General features: G+C 31.2%; 4 protein-coding genes across 4 annotated transcripts; 3 read left to right on the top strand and 1 right to left on the bottom strand.

Moving 5' to 3' along the window:
• The first annotated feature begins 578 nt into the window (after window positions 1–578).
• Window positions 579–2414, top strand: LOC125844815 (uncharacterized). Its single transcript, XM_049524155.1, has 3 exons — window positions 579–832; window positions 1158–1338; window positions 2046–2414. Exons 1-3 carry the CDS (start codon window positions 579–581, stop codon window positions 2328–2330), a joined length of 720 nt encoding a protein of 239 aa, XP_049380112.1. The 3' UTR covers window positions 2331–2414.
• Window positions 2415–3527: 1113 nt separating this feature from the next.
• On the bottom strand, window positions 3528–4703 carry LOC125844919 (ethylene-responsive transcription factor TINY). Its single transcript, XM_049524284.1, has 2 exons — window positions 4508–4703; window positions 3528–3912 (listed from the first exon to the last, which is right to left on the bottom strand). Exons 1-2 carry the CDS (start codon window positions 4698–4700, stop codon window positions 3545–3547), a joined length of 561 nt encoding a protein of 186 aa, XP_049380241.1. The 5' UTR covers window positions 4701–4703; the 3' UTR covers window positions 3528–3544.
• A 4821-nt stretch (window positions 4704–9524) lies between these two features.
• LOC125844548 (F-box protein CPR1-like) lies at window positions 9525–10670 on the top strand. The gene has a single exon (XM_049523857.1). The coding sequence runs from the start codon at window positions 9525–9527 to the stop codon at window positions 10668–10670; it is 1146 nt and encodes a 381-aa protein (XP_049379814.1).
• A 5152-nt stretch (window positions 10671–15822) lies between these two features.
• LOC125844547 (putative F-box protein At3g21120) lies at window positions 15823–17067 on the top strand. The gene has a single exon (XM_049523856.1). The coding sequence runs from the start codon at window positions 15823–15825 to the stop codon at window positions 17065–17067; it is 1245 nt and encodes a 414-aa protein (XP_049379813.1).
• Window positions 17068–19289: the final 2222 nt, after the last annotated feature.

Genomic DNA, 19289 nt, shown 5'->3' with positions numbered 1-19289 from the left:
AACATCTACAATATATAAACAATGTATTTTCCACCAAGAAAGTTTAGTATGAACCCCCTAAATCCTACATGACTTTATCCCTCCCTTATATAATTAGCAAGAAATTAGGTACAAAGAAATGTTTTTTGTGTCAAATTTTGGATTTGTTTCTTTCTTTTGTTTTTGTTTTTTATCTGGTGTCCGATACCCACATTGGAGCACACAATTATCCCGCTGCGTGGAACTCCATTCGAAAAAAATCAAGAATTTTTTCACACCTAAGACTCAAACCTATAATCTCTCATTAAGGAAGGAGCAACTCTATCCACGGGACCATTAATCAAATTTTGGACTTCCATATAACGTGCCTTAAGGTTAAATTAACCTAATTAGTATTATTTTTTAATTATACAAAGAAAAAACCAAGTTAAAAGGTATCCTTTAATTTGATGTTAGTTAAACCTTAAATTATCCCTCACGTATCCCTTCATACTCTACAAAGTATCTCCTCCATTCTTTTTTTATCTATACATATACATATATATAATAATAATTAACAATATGTCATCATACTTTCCTTATCCTAATTTCCAAAAATTATGGAATCCCTTCCCTCTAGTTCTTCCAACCATCATCACCATCGTCATCGTCGTTTAACGCCAACTCAACCCCTTGCGGATCGAATATTCCGAGCACTCAGCCACCACCTCCTCCTCCTCCACCGTCGCGATGCGACTTTTTACGTGTTAGGTGCCACGTGTAACGTCTACACTGTGACTATCTCCACCACCCCTTCATGCAGTTGCCCTGATCGTACCACCCCATGCAAACACATATTATTTGTGCTCATTAGGTAAATTTTCCAATTTTTTTTTATGAAAATTCAAAAATTGAATTTTAACTATATCAGGTAACCTAAAAAGATAATAACCCGCAATAATTACTAACATGAAAATGAAACGCACCATCTCTTATAGTATGTTAATTAAACATGAATATATATCGATAATTAAGAAATTTTTTTAGAGAGGATTAATACCTATACATATTATTTGTGCTTAATTATTTAAGGTATTGGGCGTATCGATTAATGACACGTGGATTTATTTATTAGGGTATATCTTATAAATGTGGTTACACCGAATTTGTTGTTGTTGATACATTGCTTAATTATTTAGGGTATTGGGCGTATCGATTGATGACACGTGTCTCTATCGACGGAGTCTACGGCCACGTCATCTTCAACGTCTTCTTAATTTACCAATTTCAACAGAAGCATTAGCAACTTCAAAAGTACGTGAAATGTTTCATCAATTGTTTTCTCAACAACCGCAGAGGAGTTCACCTGTAATAATAAAGGTTAGTCTATAGTTTCTAACTATAAATAAATAATATCGAATTATTACATATAGAATTTGAGTTATATACATCATTGGTATAACTTTTTTTTACATCATAAAATTATCTTTACTGATTGTATCGAGTACGTAGCGCTTGACTTATTTTTAATAATAGTCATCTTGTTTTGTGGAGGTTTAAGTTATATATTCAGTTGGTATAAATATTTTATTTTGCACCAACGTAATAAGTTATTTTTAATTACATGTTGATGTAACACATAGGTAATCTGACTTATTTTCAAGAGAATCCAATTTTTTTTGTGGAGGCTAACATGCATGTATATATATATTATATATCATTTTGATCATTTGATTAGTTTGATTTTGTTTTTTATACCATGACGATTATATATAATTAAATATATACTATATATATTTGAAGACTTCAACTTAAATTCTACGTAAAGTTTAAAGAATTTGTATATCATCATGTCACCTTTAGGCTTTACACAAGATTACAAATCACATATTTTAAGAAAGCTTATGTATAAATATTCTTAATTTGTGACTTGGTAATGTAATTTATTTTATATAGATGGTGTACAAATAATTAAGTTACTATAGAAAAATATTGTTCCACGGTATCTTAAAATGTTTTGTATGTATACGGACAATATATCTCTTTAAAAAAAAACTAATTTCACATCTCGAACCTTTTTATGACAGATCGAAAATGGGACGACGTGTCCGGTGTGTTTGGAAGAGATGAATGAAGAAGAAAAAATAGCAGCTTGTGTTACATGTAGAAACCCTATTCATGAAGAGTGTTTGATGGCATGGAAGAGAAGTAATAGCAGAAGAAAATCAATTAGTTGTGTGCTTTGTCGTGCAAGATGGAGAGATGTGAGAAATGAAATAGAGGGAGATAAGTATTTGAATTTATCGCCATATATTATTAGTAACGTTGAAAATGAAATAGGTGAAAATCATCAACATCGTTGTAGAGATTAATATATAGGGGTTCAGAAGTTCGAAGAAGCATATAATCAAGAATGATTGTAAATTGATTTATCTTTTTCTATTTGTTATGCAGACCTTTCAAAAATGTCGTTAAGGATATGTGTTGAAAATTTGAATTATCTAAAAGTAATGCATTTTTGGAGGATCTAACTATCGTGAGGCGATACTTTTGAAAAATTCGAGCACTATAGTTTTTTTTTTTTCAATTTAATTATGATTTCTTAGTGTTTATCGGTTATGTGCTAATTATATAATTATTTGTGTATTTCTTCTTTTTATTATTGGATAGCAAATAATCGAAAAACTGATTTTCCAATCTTTTTGACTAATCGTTTTAGAAATATTAAATCAAATCGAATCAAACCAGTGCACACTTTTTTAAAATCGAAAATTGAATGTGCGTGCGCATATATATATATATATATAAAACTGCAAAATAAATTCAAATATTTGGGTAAAGAAATTAAAGTAAATATCACAAGGATCTTCTACCTTAAGTCATGTTGTAGTTGTACTGATATGGGTCTGACAAGCCCATATTCATAAATATGTTCACGAGTATTTTATTTGGACACGGCTATTTAAATTTTACTTATTTTTTATACGCTTACTTTTTTTCGCAACAATTTCAGATATTTAGTATATTTGAAGGGGTTTTGTCAAACCTAACTACAAACATAGTATAATATAGTCTACTTTTTTCATAACAATTTCAGATATTCAGTATGTTTAAAAGGGTTTTGTCAAATCTAACTACAAATATCATATATATATATATATATATATATATATATATATAACAAACAAACTTCTCAAACTAGACAGGTAAATACATATAACTTGGGCTTTTGACAAGTATTTATATAAAAAAAGTCTTGTTTTTCTTAAATTTTATCATAAGTCAAACACGATCACAAAAAAGTATTACATCTAAGTTCTTTCTCTCTCTCCAAAAGATGTTCATCTTGAGAAATTCTAATAGGAGATCATTTTTCTTTTTAATAGACCTTACATTTTGTTAAGAATGACGAGATCTTGACTATTCTTACGCAACACACAATACAAGGTTATATTTGCAAAGAAAAAAAACTAAAAATTTATGTACGTACGGTACATACAAGATACACCAAACAACAACCATAATAACAATTATTAACATTATATTATATGATATTGCATATGTTTATTACTTCCACTTAGTAATTCTACAATAAATTAAACGGCTCAAAATAACTTGAAATTATTTCTTCATTATTATCGGAATATAACCATCCACCCATATTCAAGTCATCAACATATAATAACTCATTTTTTAGTTGATCAAACGAGTCATCAATACATGTTTCAAGTTGTGGTAGCTCGATGATTTGGGACAATTCTTCTGACGTTGTCCCCAAATTGGTCGTTGCTACTGATAATGAAGAGGAAGAAGAAGAAGACGATGATAATAAAGAATCGAAGTTTTTCATAGAAGCTGCTTTTGTTGCTGCTGCTTGAATATCGCGAGGGCTTAGTGAAGCGGGTCTTGGAAGATAACTTGCAAGTTTTGGAAAGTTGAGGATTGCAGCATTACCTGCTTTCAGATAAGATAATCATACATTTCAAAATATTCCGAGTTCAGATTCATGACTATTCATTATAAAAAGATAATTTTCATGTGTTTGATTTATTAAAAAGAATCAAACTTTAATGTGGATGACATATTAAAATACATAAATAAGTAAAGAGAAAGTTCAAATTTTCCACTATATTATTTTGATATTCGTTATATTTTAGTCCACTCGTAATTTCATATCTTTATTGTTAGCAAATTATCGTGTGTTTCTCCTTGTCATTATAACAACGGTCAAAGCTTGAAATCGCTACATATATAACACATGCTTAAATCTTTTGAGATTTTACTTTTTGAATTTATTAGTGAACTTTTGACCATAATTTAAAATCATCCTCAAGGTTAATCTAAAAATAACACTTTCCCTTAATAATAAGGTAATTATAATATTTCTGTTAATTCTATGTGACAAAAGTAAAATCTCGATTTGAATTTGAAACTTAATTATTGTCTCATCTTAACATATTATACCATTCCTAAGATGAATTAAACAGACTATATATACTTAAAAAAATAACGTCACATAAACTAAAACACAAAAAGACGATGTTATTACCTTTGATGGATAAAGCCGCTACATCATGAGCTCGAGCTGCCATTTCAGGCGAAGAAAAAGTACCAAGCCAAATACGAGATTTTTTACGAGGCTCGCGAATTTCGGATACCCATTTTCCCCAATTTCTCATACGTACACCTCTATATAATACTTCCTCTCCATTTTTCATCTTCTTCTTTTTTTTTCCTTCCATATTTTTTTTCCCAATTCATTCAAGAAACAATATAACACTTTTATTTATAATGGAATTTATTTTTTTTGGGGTGGGGGCTGGGTAGGAGGGGGACCCCATGCATGAAGAATTAAATTAGGTGATTCTAGTAGACCTCATTAATTTCTACTTTCGATCAACTTGGTGTATATATATATATATTTATTTTTTTTTAATTTTTTTTTAAATTATTATTATTATTTTTATTTTTTTTTATGAGAGGGAGTTGCTCGAATGGTAAGCACCCCTCACTTTCAACCTAAAGATTGCGAGTTCGAGTCACCAAGGGAGCAAAAGGGGTGGGAGCTCCTAGGGAGGAAAAAAAAAGTATATTCTATATTTTTTTGGTTTCTAATTTCATCAATGTTTTACTTTTGATCAACTTGGTACTATTTGATTTAGATTTAGGTGGTTGTAATTTCCCAATTTAGAAAATTAATGTAATAAATAAAAATTGTTGGAACAAGTTGGGTTTTAATTTGGACGAGATTTGAGTGATGAAATTTTATCCATCATGCATAAATAATAAAACTTGAGAGTTTTAAATCATTAGTGGTTATGGATTTCGGATACATCACTGGACTTCTGGATACATAAAAGAGAGATGTATTCGAGAGGGGAGGTACATCACTAGACTTTCGGATACATCAACAAACATTTGGATACGTATGGGAGGGATGTATCCGAGAGGAAGATAAAGATGTTTCAGCAAGATGGAGTGATGTATAGGGAATTTTTTTTTAAAAAAATAAATGGTAGAAAATTTTAGAAATTATGATAAAATAAGATGTATATTTAGATAATTTTTCTTTTAATTAAAGGCGCTACATAGGAAAATTAAGGTGGAAAGTAGAGATTTAACACAACAGGAGTAAAAATACGACATTTCTGAGAGTACAACAAAAAAAAAAAGATCCTAAAGTCCAATGAAAAAGATGAATATGTTTTTTTTAAAAATATAACAAAATGCAAATATAACTTATTTTGTGAGAATACACCCAATTAATCTCTTTTATTTCCTCACATAACGTGTAGATTAAAATTCATGTGCTAATATACATCGAAATCCTATAATCATGAATTCACATTTTAGGACATTAAAATACGAAAAAATAAAAATAAAAACCAATTTTAATCACGACAATGTCGTTATTGTATGCAGGGCCGACTCAACAACATTGGGTTCCTAAAGCGAAACTTAAGAGAGGAGCCCTAATTTTTTTTTTCCATCATATGTACTTTTATTTAAAATATACTTTTCTAGCTATTTCAGATGCAAAGTCATTAAGTACTGTTTTATAATCAATTTTTTTTAATAATTTCTTTTCAAATGAAAATATAGCTAACTCATTCAATCTATCTTGAGACATTTTGATCTTAAAGAAGATTTAATCAATTTTAATTTCGAACAAAAAAAAATTTGGTTGAGGCAACGATTACAAGAACTGTTAACATTATCTTATAAGCAATATGTGTATTTGGAAAAGAATCAAATATTTTTATTTGATTGAGTATTTTCATTACATCATTATCTTCTACTTGTATTATTATCTTTAACACTTTTAATTCAAAATAACTAGTATGTGTTAAAGAAAGTCAAAGGTTAAGACAATATTTTTAAAAAAATTTCATCATCTAGTAATCTCAATATTTTACCACTAAATAAGAAATCAAAAATATTTTTATATGCTTCAATTGGTTCAAATCTATTTTAAAGTGAAAAAATAGTTTGGTCTACTCTACATATATAACGTAATCAACTCTAATTGTTTCAATTCGTTATCCATATTTTCATCAAATTGTTTCTTACGAAAATCATATTTATATTCATGTCATATGTAATTTCTTTAGTAGAAATCATAGCATTCATAGTTCATATAATTTTATTTTATTTAAAAAAAAAACATATATAAAGCAATTTTTTTTAAAAATGGGGTCCCCCAAAAATATGGTGCCCAAGCGATGACTTTAGTGGCCTAGGGATTAAGACGACCCTGATGGTATGGAATGAACCTCTGAATTTCAGGACAAATAGTGTTCGACGATAGTTTTTACAAAAATCCATGTGCTGTATATGTTTATACCGGCCAAAATCTGACCCCATAAAAAAAGTTTTGATTTGTTTTGGTTCAAAGAACCTCAATTGAAAATCAAGAAATTAAATCAATAAAAATCGAATCGAATATTTAGTAACCATACTGAAAGTCTGAAACAAAATAATTTCACAAGATTTTGAATTTGTCAATTTGACAAAGGTATGTACCAATTTATCCTACATATATCTATCAAATCAAGATTGCATTGTTACTGACATAGTCCTTCTACACATTAAATGATGCAATTTACTTTATCGATAAGGGTCGTGGTGAAACAATAAATATTTTTTTATTTTTAACTAAAATAACTTGATTTTGAGTTTTGAATATGAAATTAACTTTTTATTTTACTTTCACATGAGAGTTTCTGACACGAATTGGACGGACCTTATTTTTCTTCTTGTTTTGGGAACCTAAAATATGGTGATCAAATTCTCCATTTCTTCTACTCTATTCACAAGTGAAAAATAAAACCAGGTTCATGAACCTTATGTCATATATTGCATTAAATTATAATCAAAGTTCTGCTACATCTTCTAGTATGGCAAGTGCTAAGACTGAGATACTCATGCTATTTAATGGACACTTGATCATAATATGGTGTTACATGTTATCACATATATCTTTGTTATTGTCAGGGTCGTTTGGTAGACCGCATTAGAAGAAATAGTCCATGTATTAGGTAGGGTATTATTTATTATATGTTTGGTAGAAATTTGGGCATATGTATAACTAATCCATGGATTAGTTATACCTCCTACATGGTATTATAGGATGTATTATTAATACCTTCCATTTGGAGGTATTAGTAATACATTAGGATATAATACCATGTGATAAGCCTATGTAAAGACAAAAATATCCCTCAAATCATTTTAATTATTTTGTTTATTTTTTTGATTTTATGATTTATATTTGTACTAGTAAATTTATTTAAATAAATTAGCTTACAAATTATTTAGAGAGAGTTGTTTGTTACTAAATAAATTCAATATAAATTTGAAATGTGAGTTGTTTATTTGTATATGACGTTTGTGATCTTAATTGAATGTGTGTATATATATATATATATATATTTATTTATTTGTGTGGTTTTCTAATTATTCGTATTTTGAAGAGTTTAAAATATACATACATATTAAAACTACAACTTACAATTTTTATGTGTAAATGTAGATAGTTTATTCAATTTTAAAAGTAGATGGTTTATCTATTTTAAATTGAAAAATGGCATTTTGTGAGTGATCAATTTATTAAGATGACAATTATTTATCCTCAAATAATTCAAGTGAACAAATAGCAAACATGATAACAAAATTGTTCTTCTCATAGCTAGTTAGAAGGCCATAAAAAATAATTTTGTCCGACAATTATCTACCTTGACCCAATTACCTAATAATTCAAGGGTATAATTGGAAAGAAGACTTTTGTAGAGTTTTAAACCAAACACAAGATGAGGTGAGAAATAATGAACCAAACACTTGATAAAAAAAAACCCTGCTTTACTAATTCCTCCGTTACTAATCCCTGCGTTATCTTTTTTGTTTATTGTCAGATCAACTTACACTCATCTTTTTTTTTTCACCTTATATTCTTGTTATCTTTATCAATACAAGTACAAGGTGATAACTTGATTTATTGGCTAATTCTAGGATATGTACAAGTGTACAGATAGAATCTACTTTTTGTGTTCATACGTATAAATACGCTTGTCACATTGAACTCGTTCTTCCAAGAATTGAAACCACTCAGGGTGTAAATCGGTCGGTTCGGTTCGATTTTATGTATTATCAGTTTGGTTTATTGGTTTTTGATCGTTATCGGTTTGCCCAATAAGAAAATGTCCGTAAAATATTATCTGATTCTCACTTCTCTAAATGCTTTAATTTGATATAGTGAAACAAGAAAGATAATGAGAAATTGCATCAATAAGAGAAAATATAGTACGAAGGCTATAATTATATGTCACCGCCAAAACATAATATGAAAATTTTGATGTTAATCAAATTACGGACATTTACAAACTTGCAAATGCTACAACCTACGATTACAATTACAACTAAAATCAAATAATCCAACAAGACTAAAACTAAAATTAAAATCAAATAGCTACAATAATTGCGAACCATTACTTTAATCTTTAGGTTTTGAGTAAACAGTAAAAACTAGTAAAGCGGCCTAGTGTGAAGTGGGTAGAGTACTAATAATTTGATATAGTTATAGTGTCTAGTTATATATATATATATTAAATTATTAATATTTAATAATTAGGAAGGGTAAAATAGTAAATTATTACCGTCTTATTGGGTTATCAGTTTTCCCAATAACCTAATAGTAAATACCAATACCGTACCAATAACCCAATAACTTTTTTTTATAAACCCATTAAAAACCCAATAACCCAATAACCCAATATCATTTTTTCGGTTCGATTTATCGATCAGTTCGGTTTTTCACACCCCTAACTTATGTTTACCAAACAAAGGTTTTACTGTATTTAAAAAAAATTGAATGTTGAAAGAAATCGTTTTACAACTACAAAACCAAAAAAAAATAGTCCAATCCTATTAGGAAATAAATTTTGTTTCAACTAGGAGATTCTAATACAGTAGTTATAAATAAAATCACTTGATGTATGTTTTTTTTAATTATAAGCTTTTTTGTTCCATCTTAATTTGCTCTTTGTTTCTTGGCATATCTGTCTTGTTTCATGGAGGAAATACTTGTGAACATTCTGAGCAGACTACCTGTGAAGTCAGTTGTTCGTTTCAATTGCGTCTCAAAATTTTGGAATATATTAATCTCTCACCCTTATTTTAGGAAGAAACATCTCAATCATGCCAAAAATCACGCCAGATCCCAAAAATTACTTTCTCTCGATTGCCTTAATAATGCAGATGATAATAATTGTCTTCACTTCTATTCATATTCTTTATCCTTGGTTCAACTTGTTAAAGATATCCGCGTAGTTGATTGCCCTTCAAATTCAAATGCAGAAGGTACAGAAGTCTATTGTAGTTGTGATGGCTTGTTTCTCATCGGAATATGGACTGAACCTCATGTTGCACAACCTTCGTTATTAATGATATGGAATCCGTCTACAAGAGAATCTATAGTACTTCCCCATTCCAAATTCAATAATGATGATGATGACGGTGATGAATTCCGATCTACTTATGGATTGGGTTATGACTCTATTAGTGATGACTATAAAGTCTTTAGGTTGGTCATGACTAAAGATGGCCAAAACAAAAACGAAATTTTCGCATTGAAAAATAATTCATGGAGAATTATTGAAGAAACGTCTTCATTAGATTGGACAGATTGTTCTATGTATTCTGGTGGGGAATTTTTGCCATTTGTAGATGGAGCATTTCATTGGCTTGGTATCTCATCAAAGTTGAGTGCGGTTTCATTTAATATTTCATTCGAGGTGTACAGAGACATACCATTGCCAGAGATTGTGTGTTACCTCACTCTATCTAGGTTCGAGTATGATGTTAAAATTGAAGTTGATGTGGGCCTAACAGTGTTGGCTGGAATGCTTGGTCTTTATTATAAAGATGACAATTTTTTTAATTTATGGGTAATGGAAGACAAGCATGGCTCTTTTTGGATGAAATTATTCACTATACCAAGCTACGGAATTTACAAAGTCATACCAACATATACGTTTTCAGATTATCAAATGTTACTTTGTTTTCAATTAGATTCGACAACAAGGTCAAGATTCGTATATAGGATCATATCTGTTGGATCATTTGGATTAGACAATCAAATATGGCCTCTAGATCATGATGCAAAGGATGGTATTGTTTACACGGAAAGTCTCATCTTTCCGAAACTAGGTCAATAAACTGGTCATCTGAATATTATTGCTTTCATTACTTATTAGTATATATATTGTTTTTTGCTTTAGTGAGATGCATACCATTTTTTTTTTCAAATTTTACATACTAAAAAGCTTGTAGATAGCATAAGTGTATAATTTGAATCTTATCTTTGCACAGGAAATTCACAAGAATTGCCAAATACAATATATAAAGCCATGTTGCTTACATTCATCAACAAAAAAAGGTTGCCTCGGAGCGTTCAAAAATGCACTACTTGGAAGGATCAGACACACACCTAATGACAAATTTGAAGAGTCTGAACAATCTAGTCTAGGACTAGTAGTCTAGCACGTAAAAGAAAAGTTTAAAAGTGGCGGGGACGATGGAAAATAGACACCAAACTTGGTACATAAGGGATAACAATTACAGAGCTAGACAGAGAAAATACACTCAACAGCATTCCAGTTGGTACATCAATAAAGATTACACTCTCACATCTAATTTGAATCACCAAAATGTCATCAGTAACATATGATATGAACCACTCTGTCATATTTATATTGTAAGCCATATTAGGAACAGTCACATTGAGCTCGTTCTTCCAAGAATTGAAGCTACTCAAATCATTTCTAGTGTCCGCAATATATACCTTGATCAAGAGGGAGAAAATGGGACCATAACTTATGTTTACCAAACAAAGGTTTCCTCCCTTTTCTACTATCCTAGTTACATACCGGTCTCCTTCTTCTAGGTTATCGAGTTCAGCTGGAACCATAGTCGTAAAAACTTCTTCTTTACATACATCAAAACATAGGAGGCTTTTAATGCTCTTACTCCCACAAAGTGGCAGAGTATGACTTTCCATATACCAATATATTACCCCCTTCACATTTGCACCCTTCTCATGTCTTGAATGAAATTTTCTATCACGAATTGCTTTCAGAGACCTCCACGAACGGTCAGTTCCAACAGTAAAAACTAATGGTTTAGTCCCTGCATCAATATATTCATGAAGAACAATCACCTTGTATTCATATGAAAGCTGGCAAAACCCGAAGCCAACTGCAACAAGACGGAGTGGAACAGAAATATTATTTTCATATGTATATGATGGAGTAGTGAAATACTCTTCAGTCAGAGGATTGCACACATGGAGACGAGCATTGCAACTCCAAAAACAAACAAAACCATTCACAGAATTCACCGTTATCATAATTCTTGGGTGGTCGAATACATCATCTAATGTATACATGAATTTAGTCTCCCAATTTTCATCAGAACTACTGTGCCATTCCAAGGCAGAAACTGTGATGGAACGTCCATCATTTGTCATTTTAATAACAACGGCTTCCAATTGTGAGAACGATGATGATTTCAATATTCCGCATTCAACGTGTGAGTAGGCAAAACTCCCACTATAGATAATCGAACACCACTGCATACATACTTTCTTTAAAGTTTCACACAAATCTTTGCAAGGTACTCTTTGTAATATCTCAACAACAACTTCTTTGGGTATAAAAATATTGACATGTTGCTTTTTCGTTGTCTTTGAGATCAGCATTCTTTCTTTCTATCTATATAAAATGCCCCTACTAATCAAGAAAATGAAGTATTTTAACGAAATATTAAAATCAATATTATTCATAATAGTAGCCTACATAGAATAAATGTTGAAGAAGATGTTCTCCTATTACATTGAAGAAAGTATTTTTCTTTCTTTCTAATTGAAGATATGCTATGTTTAAAACATGCATCAAAGTCAAAAAGCAATAACATACGTAGTGTAATCTCACCAGTGGGATCTGAGGATGGTGGTGTGTACGTAGCCTTACCCCTACCTTTATGAAAGTAGAGAGACTGTTTCCAATAGACTCTCGGCTCAAGTAAACATATAAAAAGATCAAGATGGCAATTGGCATGTAAAGAAAATACAAAAGCAAGAAGCCATGCTGAAAACAACTAATTAATAGGAGATCAGGTAGCAACAACAACAACAAAATAATATGTGAATTGAAGCAAACGAAACAACAAATATGATAATAAGTGAACTAGACAACGTTCGACTACCTACTAATTACATTCTACCCTAATCCTCGACCTCCAAAGAGATTCCAGTAAAGGAAGCAACTCACCTTAATCATCATCAATACCCCAAGATTTGTAATCATCAAGTGTAGTATTATCAAGAAACTGATCTGATGGAAGTTAAGAAACAAACAAGTGAATGAGATCTAAGTAGAGAAAATTAAGCTAGACTCTTTCTTATTTTGTTTTTTATTTAATTGACTAGTTCATTTCAATTCGTACTGTTTTCTGTTTTAATTGGGGTTTAAGTAAAATATATACCCCACATTATTCTAAGTGTATTTTTGAAGAGGGGAGAAAATGATCAAAATGGTATTTTTGCATATATCACCTAATCGAAATAATACTTAATGGATCCGAATCCGAATCCGGATCCTTTCCATTTCCCTTCTCTCCTTTTTTCCTCAAGTTCTTATTTGGATCGGAGACAAATGGAATAAGCAGATATTAATAGTTAGATTTAATTGATTAGAATAAGATTCTAACTATGATTTAGATATTTAATATTTCATAAAAGATTAGCAATGTCATAATCATAGCAATATATCATCTTGTCCATAAATATATTATATAAAAAAAATTCTCTTTTCCAGAGAGGAGTCAGATCCCTATACAAAGGAAGAGCCACATGTATAGGTGGGGATGCACGTGCATCCATTAACTTTTAGAAAAAATCATGTGTATATATGTATATCTTAAGAAACTGACAGAAACTATGATATAATTAATAGTACACCCATTAGGAGCATATGAGTGCCCTTGTGCGCCGCTAGTACAAGCCAAAGTAACCACCGACGAGACCAGGGTCTGAATCCAGCTAGAGTCCTATTTCACATTTTTATTTTAAGTTTAGCTTTGTGCTCATGTTTGAGTCATTAGTGATCAATCGAATGCTACATTATCCGTTGATTGTTATTGAAAATGATAAACCTCGTATAGATTAATTTGTTTTTACAAAGAGCTTACTTTTGCATCCAAAAGAAAAGAAGGATTTCAAATATAATCTTGAAGACTAAATATCTAATTTTAATATATGTTTTTCTATACAAATATACGGGTGCCAACTAATTCTTTTTATTTAACTTATTGTTGTAACTGTGTACTTCTATTGGGGTACAAATTAGTCATTTATGACTTTATTGGAAATTTGCTAACTATTAACCAAAATTAAAAATTATAATTGATTGTTTAAAAGAAAATTAAATTAAGACATGAGATACACTTCTTATTTGGTGTTTGTTGTCAGACTTTTAAAAATTTATTTGAAATTGTTGCATTTTAGTATTTATTACGCACATACTTTCATAAAAATCGTTCTACAAATTTATAAAAGTTGATATGTGACATACATGCGACACACATCGTTTTTCAATTAAAGAAGAAATATTAGAAATAATCAATCAAAATTATTACAAAAGAAAGTGCTATTAGCAGGGCCGACTTCAATGTGAAGCCACTGAAGCCCATGCTTGAGGGCCCCATTTATACATTACTTCATTAGTTTTAATTTATTTGGTCTGTTTTGATTTGACACAATTTTTTTTAAAATAAAAAATAAAAAATTGAATCTTGTGGTTTAAAAGTAAAAATATGTTAAATACATCAAATTGCTCTTTAATCTCGTGATTTTAAACATGTCAGTACTCTAAAAAAATATTACTATATTTTTGGGATTATTTCGATTTTGCTAAATATACCGTAACTAAACCATTTTGATGATATTTTCTCCTCTCTCCAAATATTACACTTGAAATGTGGGGTATATATTTTAATTAAACCCCAATTAAAACAGAAAAAATCAAATGAAAAGAACTAGTCAATTGAAAAAAAACAAAATTTGAGAGATTCTAGCTTTATTTTCTCTACTAAAAGTAAGATCTCACTCACTTGTTTCTTTACTGCAATATCCTTGGAGGTCGATGACAAGGGTAGAAGGTAATTAGTAGGTAGCCGAATGTTGTCTAGTTCACTTATCAATATCCGTTGTTTTCTTTGCTTCAATTCACATTATTTTGTTGTTGTTGCTACAAGCTCTCTTCTTAGTTGTTTACAGCATAACTTCTTTCTTTTGTATTTTCTTTACATGCCATCTTGATCTTTTTATATGTTTATTTAAGTCGATCGAGGGTCTATTATGAAACAATCTCTTTACCTTCATAAGGTAGGGGTAAGGCTACGTACAGTACACCACCATCCCCAGATCCCAGGAATTACACTATGTAAGTTGTTGTTGTTGTCGTCGTCGTCGTGGTCTCGTTATTTTATACTACCCTTTTACTATGATACATGTTTTAATTATATCATATCTTCAATTAGAAAGAAAAATTGTAGAATCATCCTATACCAAATTAATCGGATGGGCTGGTGGTTATTATGTCCTTTGTGTGCTGGTGTATCTAATCGGTAGAGAGGTTGTTTCTGGTAGATCCTCAACTCAAAAGAAACGTTAAGGCAAGATGGCAAGGATCATATATGTCTCTTTATTATAAAAAATAAGTAATATTTGCGTGATAGAGAGATTGTTTCTGGGTAGTTCAGGTGCGGTTAAAGTCAACACCGACTAGAAGGCATGCCGATCTTGCCATCAACAAACCTTTGACTTTGGCTGTGAAAAGCTCCAAATAGCCACACAGTAGTTTAAAGTAGAAGTAAAAGTCACTTGCCGACTCTTAGAAAGAACACTATTTTTCTTTACTTAGGTAGTTCTCCCGACCGTAAGACCCTTTATGAGTATAAGGTTAATCGAAGGCTAGGGAAAGTTTATTGGCAAGATGGAACCATTTCTCACCCATATTCGAATACGAGAGAGGGCTTTTCTCTTATCTCTCAAACTATAGGCATTGAAGTGATCGAGAGAAAGTAAGAATACTATTGCACACGCCCCCATTCGACCTTCATTCCCACTCTGCAGCCATAGTGATAGCGTCTATAGCATCCACCGGTAATGTGTAACTCAAAAGAAATGTAACATGAAAACATCTTCAAAATTCATTCTATGTAGGCTACTATTATGAATATTGATTTCAATATTTCGTTAAAATACTTTGTTTCCTTGATTAGTAGGGGCACTTTGGATAGAAAGAAAGAATGCAGGTCTCAAACACAACGAAAAAGCAACATGTCAACATTTCTATTCCCAAAGAAGTTGTTGTTGAGATATTACAAAGAGTACCTTGCAAAGATTTGTTTGAAACTTTAAAGAAAGTATGTATGCAGTGGTGTTCGATTATCTATAGTGGGAGTTTTGCCTACTCACACGTTGAATGCAGAATATTAAAATCATCATCATCGTTCTCACAATTGGAAGCCGTTGTTATTGTCAGTATTAATGGTACACGTTCTGTTACAGTTTCTGCATTGGAATGGCACAGTAGTTTTCCAAACTATCCTCCTGATGACATTTGGGAGACTAAATACATGTATACATTAGATGATGTATTGGAATTTCCACCACAAGTGATAACAGTAAATTCTGTGAATGGTTTTGTCTGTTTCTGGAGTTGCAATGCTCGTCTCCATGTCTGCAATCCTCTGACTGACGAGTATTTCACTACTCCACCATATACATATGAAAATCGTTTTGTTCCACTCTGTCTTGCTGCAGTTGGCTTCGGGTTTTGCCAGCTTTCATATGAATACAAGGTGGTTGTTCTTCATGAAGACGGTGAAGGATTTGAATCTGTTGAGATTAAACCATTAGTTTTTACTGTTGGAACTGACCGTTCGTGGAGGTCTCTGAAAGCAATTCCTGATACAAAATTTTATACGAGACATGAGAAGGGTGTACATGTGAAGGGGGTATTATATTGGTACATGGAGAGTTGTACTCTGCCACGTTGTCGGAGTAAGATCATTAAAAGCCTCATATGTTTTGATGTATCTAAAGAAGAAGTTGTTACGACTATGGTTCCAGCTGAACTCGATAGCCTAGAAGGAGGTCGGTATGTATCTAGGATAGCAGAAAAGGGAAGAAACCTTTGTTTGGTAAACATAAGTTATGGTCCTATTTGCTCCCTCTTGATCAAGGTATATATTGCGGACACTAGTACTGATTTGAGTAGCTTCAATTCTTGGAAGAATGAGTTCAATGTGACTGTTCCTAATATGGCTTACAATATAAGCATCATGAACTCGTGGTTCGTCTCAATTGTTACTGATGACATGTTGGTGATTCAAATTATGAGTGAGAGTGAAATCTTTATTGATGTAGCAACTGGAATGCTGTTGAGTGCACGTATTCTGTATGGCTCTGCAAGTTTTATCCCTTATGTGCCAAGTTTGGTGTCTCTTTTCCATCGCCCGCCTCTTTTGAACTCTTCTTTTACGTGCTAGGCTAGACTAGATCGTTCAGACTCTTTAAATTTGTCATTGGGTGTGTGTCTGATCCTTCCAAGTAGTGCATTTTTATGAAGGCTTCGAGGCAACCTTTTTCTATGAAGAATGTAAGCAGCATGGCTTTATATATATGGTATTTGGTAATTCTTGTGAATTTCCAGTGTGCAAAGAAAAGAAAAGTGTAGAAAAAATTGCTATGCATTTGCAAGATTGATAAATTTGAACTCCTATTCTAGTTTCTCATGTGATCAAGAAAGATTCAAATTAAATCAACCATCGTTTTATACACTTATGCAATCTCAAGCTATTTAGACATTCCATAGTCAAAATTTACTGGTCTAATCAATTCAAATTCACGCCGAATAGATCTACTAGGAAATGTAAAGAGCTTGCTACAAAAGAGGTTTTACATTTTCATAGTTTTCGCCTTTGGTACTCGAAGGCAAGGATAGCTACTAGCTCCCAAGGGCATGGCCTATTGGAGAAAAGCCATCAGGTCTCAAGTAGAGCCGAACCCACATGTATAGGTGGGGGGTGCACATGCATCCCTTAACTTTAGAAAAAACCATCTTACCTTAAAAGCATGCGACTAAAACTCAACATCTCGGGCTGACGCCCTATGGCGAACCCCGAAGCTGATTGTGCCAAATATAGTACCAATAGATTATCATACATGTATCAATCTTAAGATGAAGCAACCACGTGCGGTAAGTCTAGTTACCTTAAAAGCATGTACTCCTAACTTGAATGTTAAATTACTATAATATCCCTAACTTAGATTGTGACTTTTTCGATGAGTTGTAACTTTTCCAATAAGTTGTGACTTTTTTTAAAGGGTTGTGATTTTTCGATGAGTTGTGACTTTTCCAAAGAGTTGTGGCTTTTTCAATAAATTGTGACTTTTTCAAAGGGTTGTGACTTCTCGAAAAGGTCATGACTTTTCAGATAAGACACAAAAAAACACTTGTTCATACTACTCATTGTTGATTATAAATAGAGGGACTTCCTCTCATTTTTCAACCACAATTTGTTTAACTTTCTACTCTTCTTCTTCTTGCATTTTAAAAAATTTCGTGTGATTTATTGTCATTGAGTGAGTTCGAAGTTTAGCGGAATATGAGGTACCACTATTCTGATGAAGTAAATCGTTCTATCCTAAGAGGGTATATTCCATAAGCTCGAGTACTCGAGGAAAATAATTTTGATGATATAATAATTTTTGTTTTTGCTTAATATATGCATTAGCATGTAATGTTCCAATATATGAAGTTAACATGATGTAGTCTAAATTTATTTGTTTTTATTAACAATTTCTCTTGTGATGTAGATATATGCTATTGAATATCTTTTTCCAAAATTATTAAACTTCTCAAGAGTTAGAGAATTGTCACGATTTGGTTTTATGATGCTCAAGACTAGGGGTTTTCACGGTTTGGATAAAAACCGATCCAAACCGAAAAACCAAACCAAACCGATAAAATAAAACCGATTTTATTTGGGTTTGGTTTGGTTTAGTTTTAGATTTTTGAAAACCGATAGTATTTGGTTTGGTTATGGTTTTATTCGAAAAAACCCGAAGAAATTAATAACCAAACCGAACCGATGAATTATATACATATATTTTATTAATATACATACTTAATATATTATTTTTGTAAACAATTTTAAAGATCTTATACATATTTTCATTAAAATTTCTTTATAATTTACTTATTGAAAGCAAAAATGCCCAAGATGAAACATTTATCTTATTGATTTCATGTATATGAGTGTCTATGTCAATTCTTTGTGGGACTGAAAATGTTATTGTCTCTTCCTTTTAGGCCAATATAGTGAATTTTAAAGCTTTATTGATAGTAAATTTAGTGATTGAAAGTTTAGTAATTTAACTCATTCTAACTATTTTTCGTTTTGAATGAATTGTTGTCATTTTTTTCACATTTTAAATGAATTGTTTCTTTTATTTTTGTGTATGGTTAATAATCGAATAACCGAACCAAACCAAACCGAAACCGATAATCACCAAACCGATAAATGTATATTATATTTGTTTTGGTTTGGTTTTGATAATTTTAAAACCGATTAAGTTGGTTTGGTTTTGGTTTTGGCCAATAACCAATCCAAACCAACCTGTGAACACCCCTACTCAAGACAAAAAAATGACTTTATTTATCAATGTTACTTATTTGATTTAGATTGTCAGGAAGTTTGTTTCAAAA

This window comes from Solanum stenotomum, chromosome 11 (assembly GCF_019186545.1).
Source record: "Solanum stenotomum isolate F172 chromosome 11, ASM1918654v1, whole genome shotgun sequence".
NCBI lineage: Eukaryota > Viridiplantae > Streptophyta > Magnoliopsida > Solanales > Solanaceae > Solanum > Solanum stenotomum.
Note: the sequence above shows the minus strand (reverse complement) of the source record. Positions and strands in the feature narration are given on the sequence as shown.